Source organism: Brassica napus, unplaced genomic scaffold (genome assembly GCF_020379485.1).
Source record: "Brassica napus cultivar Da-Ae unplaced genomic scaffold, Da-Ae ScsIHWf_164;HRSCAF=296, whole genome shotgun sequence".
NCBI classification, from domain to species: Eukaryota; Viridiplantae; Streptophyta; class Magnoliopsida; order Brassicales; family Brassicaceae; genus Brassica; species Brassica napus.
This window is the reverse complement of record NW_026015067.1, coordinates 1-8,525: the sequence shown is the minus strand read 5'-3', so window position 1 is coordinate 8,525 and position 8,525 is coordinate 1. Positions and strand designations below refer to the sequence as shown.

The window sequence follows — 8,525 nt, the reverse complement described above, 5'->3', positions numbered from 1 at the left end:
ACATATTAATAAACCAAATTATTATATCAATTAAGATTTAATAATCAATTAAATTTGTTCAGGTAGATCTAAGAGAACGAATGCTAATTATAAAATCACTTAATTAGGAGATCTATACTCTTAAAATCGTTAAGTCATCATGTGTTTTAGGTCAAGTACCGGCAACTATTGTTTCCTGCACATGGCAAATTTCTCATAATTGATTACGGTTTCTTAATTAATTCTTTTTTTTTGGGTAAAATGTTAAATTTTTTAATTAATTCTCATCACTTGCATTCATCATTCTAGCTTTGCAGTCTAAAGGTAAAAGGTACTTCCAATGACGTTTTCACATTCTTATTTTCCCATTCACGTTTTTTCCTTACAGAAATGGAGATTGAAGAGTAATCATGTAGAGTATAATGTTAGGAGTTAAATCCTTATGTCAATTATGTCTTTTTGTTATCTTACGTTATAGGTCTCAGCAACCTACAAAAACTAAGCAGTAATTACACATCTTCACGGTCACTGATATCAAGATACAACAGAACCTCTATAAATTAATAATGTCAGAATTTTAAAATGTTATTAATTTATAGAGATATTAATTTACAAAAGTTTTCTTATTTAAATTTTTTATTTTAATATTTATTTATTCTAAGATAATAAAAACATTTGATTTTAGTGTATAGATATTAATTGTTATTTTTTGAAATTAAATGTGATTTTCGATATAATATTAATAAATCTTATCAAAAATATACTAAGTGTTAAGAAATTATAAAGATAATTTCGTTATGAATATAAAACAAACAATATAATAATAGGTACTTACTTATATAAAATATATATACATATAAATTATTAATTTATAATTTTAATGGAACCATATATTTACATAAAATTTCCTAAAAAAATATTATCTTATTATTTTATCGATTTGTGTGAAATTTTGAACTGACCCAAGTTGAGACTAGCAAAATTTATTAATTTATAGAAATTATTAATTTATCGAATATTAATTTATAGAGGTTCTACTGTATAGCCCAGATCAAAATACATAAGATGCCTTTTTAATTTCTCATGTCTCGACACATGCACGATACTCTCAAGAGGAATAATAAACTTGAAATAGAGGTAGAAAATATTGCAATTATCAAACAGGAAACTCCTTTATATCCTCTGTATATTGATCGTTGAGCATTATAAAATATTTTTGTAGCCACATGTTATCATGAGAATTATTCTTAGAATTGTTAGAAAAATAAGTTGGTCCATATAAACAGATACTATATTTTTTATTAAACTAACTATCAAATTAATTAGTAGTGTACAAAATAATTTTTTTTTTCCTTAAATAAAATTTACGGAATTACCTAATATGGTTAACATATATATGACAATTAATGATTATTAATAATACATATTTGATAACAATTTTTCTAACCTCTCTTTTTTTGTTTAATTTTATACTATTAAAAGAAATTAAACAATCACATTAAGCATATAATAAAAAAAATTAGATTTTTTCTTATATGTTATATTTAATGGTAAAAGTTTCACATTGAAAATTTTGTGATTCAATGGTTTAACTTTCTTTTGTTCAAGCAAGATACAAATGATATCGTAGGAGTGGACGTTCAGATACACGTTCGGGTTCGTATCGGGTATTTCAGTATAAAGGTATAGAACCCGTTCGGGTATTTCTACATTTCGAGTCGGGTTCGGGTATGTTATGTTTAGGTTCAGATATTTTGGGTTGGGTTCGGATATTTAAATTTTGAAGAAAAAATAAATAAATTATTCATTTTTAAGTTTTTTGTATTTAAAATATATTTTAATTTAACTGGTTTTCTAATTTTTAAAAGAATAAACTATTAATCGGTTAGAAAGACACAAATTTAGTTGTTGTTTTGAAATTTTAGATGCAACTTTTGTTAATGCAAGAAACAAGAGCTTGATATGTATTTTAAGTGAGTAGCAAATGATTTTGTCCATAATTATATGTATATTATCTAATTTTGAGCAATAAGCATCATTAATATAAATATTTTGAATAGAATGAGAGAAGGAAACTAGAAATATAGGGTTAAGTATACTTATGTTTGGTTATTTTTGGATATTATCCGTTCGGATTTAGATATTACCCGAACTGGTGAAATAAGTAATTTGTTTTGTTGTTCTTGAATTAGATGATTTTTAGACCGAGCTGGTGAATATATACTAAACATACATTTATTCGAGTCAACACTTATATTATATAACAACTTGATATATTAGATTTGAACACTAACCTGTTAATATAGTTTGCCGGTGATTGTTTTTCAAAATTTGATTCTTAGATATGTATCTAGAGTGAAACTAATTTTTACAAATGTCTATTTTTTTAAAAATTGACACTTATGTAATTCACTGAATTCATAAAAGAAGTTAAAAAAGAAACTTAACTCTTATCAATGAAACAAAGACGAGAACGAAAACACAATTTTGTAGAGACAGAAAATGAAATCACTTATGGAAAGTCAATGGTAAGAAAATCGAGAGCAGAAAACCTAATCCCCTTTCGTCATTATACAATCAATGTTGTTTGTTTGAATTTGATGATTTGTGTCAGCCGCAAACTTAATTTCTTTTTGTGCATAAAAAGTCTTAAAAATAATTAAAATGAAATGTAATACGTTAACTATTCAGCAACGATGATATATTTAATATACCAGCATTTATATTCCTCATTTTATAATCGATAAAAATTGTAGAGTTGCGAAATATTAAAACTATTTAATAAATAAATATTATTATAAAAACTTATCCGCGCATGCGCGGATTGTCATCTAGTAAGAAAATAAAACAAAAGAGGCATCAATATGTTTGTATTCATTAATGAAACATCCGTGATCAATGAATATAAAACAAACTACGCACCATCCATCTAAAGTATAATACTGCCATGAAAGGGTAGAATAGGATTCCCCATTGTGAGTCACGATGTATTGTAACCATTATTTTGTGATGTACTGGTGATAAATCTTCGAAATTAAAAACCAAAAAGAATTAAGAAAAATTCGAGATAAGAAAATTAATTAAAAGAAAGCAAGGAACACAGGATTTTAGGATTTCACATATTTTTATTTTTTTCATTGATTAAAAAAAAGTATTCACACCAATTATATTCAACACCAAAAAATATATAATATTTTTTAATAACCAAAAATTATTATAAATAATCAATATGCAACATAAACCAAACAACCCTCAATTCATCTAGATTCTCAAAATAGGTAGATTTTGAAAGTCTTCTATAAGTATCTCCAAATCTATAAGTTGACATTAGTATCATGGAGACATCCGCACTTTTTGAAGATTTACCTTTGTGAAATTTTGCTTTGGTAGTAGATTTTATGTAAGAGTGCTGACAAATAAATTATTAAAAAGCAATTTATAAAAATCAGACAAGAAGAAACCAGAGCAAAATAACTCTTTACTAGTTAGCTGAATGATCGTGGAACTTGATTTATAAAGAGGTAACTAGATTTTGATCCGCGATTAAGAAGCGCAGATATTTTTTTGTTAATCGTTACGCCAATATTAAATGAATTTATATCTATTTATTAGATATCTATAATATTTAAAAGTTGTTCTATTATTATTTTTCAGTCTGATACAATGTTTTCACTGAGTTTTCATATCCGATTCAGACTTGTGGTCGAACCGATAGATCCAGTTATTCGTATAGAGTCAAGTTAGGATATAATAAAACAAATATGGTAAAAATACATTAAAATCAAAAAACCGTTATTAATGCAATGAAAAGAATATAAATTTGATTTTTTTGTAGATATTTTGATATATCAATATATATTTGGCTTGCATAAGAATTGTTTTTTGTATGTGAATCACGTTTTTTGTTTCGTTTCTTTGCTGGTTTTTTTGTAGTGTGTTTGGTTTCGATAGAGTTGATGGATACAGGTTTCTGACAGTGTTTTGAAAACCGATCCGGACCCGCAGTTGAACATGTAAAGTTGGTGACCCAATATGAATGCGGTTAGAGTTTTGTGAAAAACTCAAAATTAAAAACCCACAAAACCCGTAAAAACCCACTAAAATCCGAAACCCGGTACCGGTTAAACCACTGGTTGAACCAATAGATAACTTATACATTCTAATGTTTAATTTTTATTTTTTATTTTTTAGATTCTAAATTTCTGATTAAAAAGTTGAAGAAGAAGAACATGGCAAGCTTGATTATACATTCTTTGTTATTAGCAATTTATTACAATGATGTTTTACTTTTGGTTTATTTTGGATTGAATTTTAATTTATTATTCACATTCTACATAAATATTTATGAATTTAATGTTTTCATTTTTTTAGATGTCATTACTCTTAACTTGTTACATAATTTTAAATATTCTAAACTATTTTTTTTATATTTTGTATGTCAAATGAAAATAAAAATATGAAAACTTAGTTAATTATTTTTTAAATGTTTTTAAACATAAAATATACATATCCAAACTATTATTTGATGTTTTAAAAACATTTATAAAATATTGACTTTAGTTTGTATATTTTTATTTTCATAGTTAATATATTATTATATAATAAAATTAATTCATTTATTAATCCGCGGTCGATCTAGTGACCCAATGACCCGGTAAGTCGTCCGGTTCAGTGTCCAGTCGGTTTTCAAAACAGTGGGTTCCGAGGTAGTTTGTATTTATAATAGGAGAGTTTTATAGTCGATGTAGGTTAAGATAAGTTATGATAGAATATATTGTAATCAATGTAGGTTATCGAAAATCTTGGTAAAAAATATAAATAGGATCGATTAGATATTTTGGTTGATAGAATTAAGGTAAATTATGTAATTGGCCGTACTAAATAAACTTGCAGAGGAAGTCATCAGAATTTTAAGTGTTTTTGGGTTAGATAATAGTAATATTTATTAACAAAAAAAATCTAAAAATATATCCACTTAACATATTCACAATATCTTCTTTAGGCTTACATAGTTTGTTAACTTAAATTTTAAATTTTAAATATGTGATTAACAACAAAGCTTATCGTTTAAAACTGTAAATTGAAGTTAATCTTTAAAAATGTGATTAGCAACGTTGGTAACAAAATATTGTACGATGGTGATGTATTTGAAGTTAATTGTATATATTATGTAAATACTATCTGATGAATATTGTGGTATGTATAAGCTATTGTGTTTTTAAGTTTTTTTATACAGACATGATTGATATTTTAATAAGTAATATTGAATAATGTGTTGACATATATACTATTTTTCACTCGGGAAGAGAAGACATGTAAAGACAGTGTGAAACATCCAAGAAGGTTTTTCATTTTAACAAACAAAAGTTGCACGATGGCAGGATAAAGATGTGATGAATAATGTGGTATCATCGTATAACCTATAGTGTCTTAGGTCTTTAATACAAATCATGTTTGAAGTGTAATTTTCGTATTAATTTAATAAGTATAATATGTTACAGGTTTAGAAATAGTTGGTGGGTCATATAATCGAAGTTAGTTTTGGTACAAAGGTCTACTGTTAGTTTCATAACTATAATATGTCACGGTTTAAAAATAGTGTGGCTCTTATAATTTATTTTGTTTTGGTACGATGGTTTACTAATCCATTAAACGGTTTAGAATTATAATAATGTAACCAGTCTGGTAGTTTGAGTAAAAAAGCGGACACATCTTGTCACATATTGTTATAATATAGAAGGTAAGACCAAAAAAATGAAAAAAAGAAAGGGTCCAAAATGACTTTCATAGGTAGATTTATTAAAACTCTTTCCCTTTTAATAGTATTGATTAGGTAGATATACACAAAGAAGTGAGATACCATTGTTTTTGGGATAAAAATGGGGTAAAAAATGGGGAGAAATAGGGTATACACCTAAATATGATATAATGTTTTGGGTAGGGAGTGCAAATTCCCATAATAAATGTAATGGCCGATAAAAAAAGAGAATGTTAATTAATAGTATTCAATATGTCGTTTTCTGTTACAAATGATATGTATAACATAAAATACATGTGACCAAAGGTTTATAGCATAATGATGCATCATAATGTCGCTGCCGTTTCATAACTTGAACTCAAATCTGATAGTTTGTAGTCTTGTAGAAGACAAGAAGGTAAAACTAAAAATACATGAAAATACATGTATACGCTATTCTATTTGACAAGAGTATATAGAATCAGAGACGGTCCGACATTTTCAGTTTTTTTTGCGTGCTGTACGCTCCAAAATTTTGTGTCATTATTTATGTAATCTTTTTTTTGTAGTGTCTTATATACAGCTTAAATTATCATTTAAAATTATGATATCCTAAGCGGTTCGTTCATTTGCCTATGGACCTTAGAATACAAGTGATGTTTTGGTCTATATCAATACGTACTAAAATCTTTTTTTACTTTAATGATGACATTTGAAGTCGTTTACCATTAACACTCAAGAAACTATATAGTATAAAACAGGGGGTACTCAAGATATCAAAAGCATACTAAAATATTAAGAAAATACTTTGTACTCATGCCAACAGAGCCTTTATTACAAACACTCATAACGAGGATGCTTTTAATACATAGAGACAAAGACGGAACAAAGCACAATCAAACGACGTAACCCCACTAATAGATTTTTTTTATATATCTCTCTTTGGACGTATATTAAAATCAGACAAAAGAAGCGGGCCCCATTTGTAATTTCGAGGTTTTCTGGACCACATTTCTAATACAGTAACGCATCCGAAGATGCCATGAGAGGCTGGTTCATACAAAACATGTTCATATTCATCTGGTTCACGAGAAAATCATCAGGCTCTGGACCAGTCAGGGGGTTCGGACAAATCCCGTTGGTGCTCTCGAGGAACTCGATGATGCCGTTGAGAGATTCGAGCCTGTGGCTGAGTTCATCAAGCTGAGCTTTGAGAACAGAGTTCTCTGCTTCGACGGTTAAGTAGTGCTGCGTCGTGATGCTGACACTTGTCAAGATCTCGTTGTTCTGTTCTTTAAGCCGGTTAACCTGAGCCGTTAGATCGTCGAGGAGCTTCTGTTTCTTCATCCTCGATCTCCTCGCTGATTCACGGTTCGAGAGCATCCTCTTCCTCTTCCTCTGCTCCATGAGACTCTCCTCCGATCCCGACGACGACGGATCCATTTGGTAAACACACAAACAACAAACAAACAAACAAGCAAACAAACAAAAAAACCCTTCTTCTTTACGGGAACAGAGATGAAGCAGGAGAGGACCCAGATCGATGACGTAATGAACAAGAAACAAAAGAAAGACTTTAAAAACTAGGGTTTTGATTACGAGTAATATAATATATAATGGAAGAATAAAGCTGGAGATTAGTTATTATGAGAAACTAAGAGACGTAGTAAGCCAGTAAAGGAAGACAACAGAGAAAGATTGAACGAGGTGGGTCCTGCGCCTGATTGTGGAGTTTAGCATAAACCCAGAGAGGAAGATCTCACTGAGTATGATCGGAGACATGTGTCTCAATGACCAAGAACTGCTGGTTAAGCATCAATGGTTTTGTTCTAATGTGTTTTGATAAATTAATCTCACAAAAAGCATGAGATCTTAGAAGAACTAAACAAGGAGAAGAACAAGAAGAAGGAAGGAGAAATCTCTGAACGAGGGAGAAGAGAGAAGGGGAGGTCTGAATGGTTTAAGGTAATAGAATTTATAGAAGAAAATTCAAGAAAAGCGTTTTGAGGGTTTGTGCAACTTGACGAGAAGTGATTCACTTGTTTGGAATCTATTCGGGTGAAGAAGATTCTTTATTAAGCCTTTTTAAAATAAATTATTTATTTATTTTATTTTATTTTTCTTACTTTTTTTCAGTGACATTTTTTCCCTGCCCTTTGATAAAGGTTTAGCAAAGGAGTATCTAAATAAATCGGCAAATCTCCTAGAAATTAACTAATGGCATTTAAATCTTTTTATATTACTCCTAAAACATATCAAATCACATCTAATAAATAATAACACATCCTAATCTTATGTACTTTGAATAAATGTAATAGACATACAATATGATTAAACTTTATCAACTCATGTACTATGTAATTTACTCTATTAACCGATAGAGGTTTATAATAACTGGTTTAATATAGGTTAGTATACATAATTAGAGACCATGTAATTTTATAAAAATGTAATAAAATCTATATCTTTTACTAACTGATATCAGTTTATAATAACCAGTTCATAATCAGTTATTATACGTAATTAGATACCATATGACTTTTTAAACCGCATAAATAACTTTTACTATGAAAATAGTTAGATATTCTATGAAGGTATAAGAGTTGGTATTTCGATCAACCAACTTAGAATGGGATTTATTCATATTGATGAAAATATCAATATTGGAAAACATAAGCATTTTTAGTGACAAAAAAAAAAAAAAAGTAAATATTTAAAATCATAAATATTTTTAAAAATATAAAAAATATAAATTAGAATATGTTCCATAATATTATTACAAATGTTATTGGGTTTTAAAATAGCAATA

At 28.0% G+C, this 8,525-nt stretch overlaps 1 protein-coding gene across 1 annotated transcript; it reads right to left on the bottom strand.

Annotated features, from left to right (window-relative positions):
* Positions 1–6,490: 6,490 nt before the first annotated feature.
* On the bottom strand, positions 6,491–7,750 carry LOC106371263 (bZIP transcription factor 11). The gene has a single exon (XM_013811308.3). The coding sequence runs from the start codon at positions 7,157–7,159 to the stop codon at positions 6,731–6,733; it is 429 nt and encodes a 142-aa protein (XP_013666762.1). The 5' UTR covers positions 7,160–7,750; the 3' UTR covers positions 6,491–6,730.
* Between the last annotated feature and the right edge of the window lie 775 nt (positions 7,751–8,525).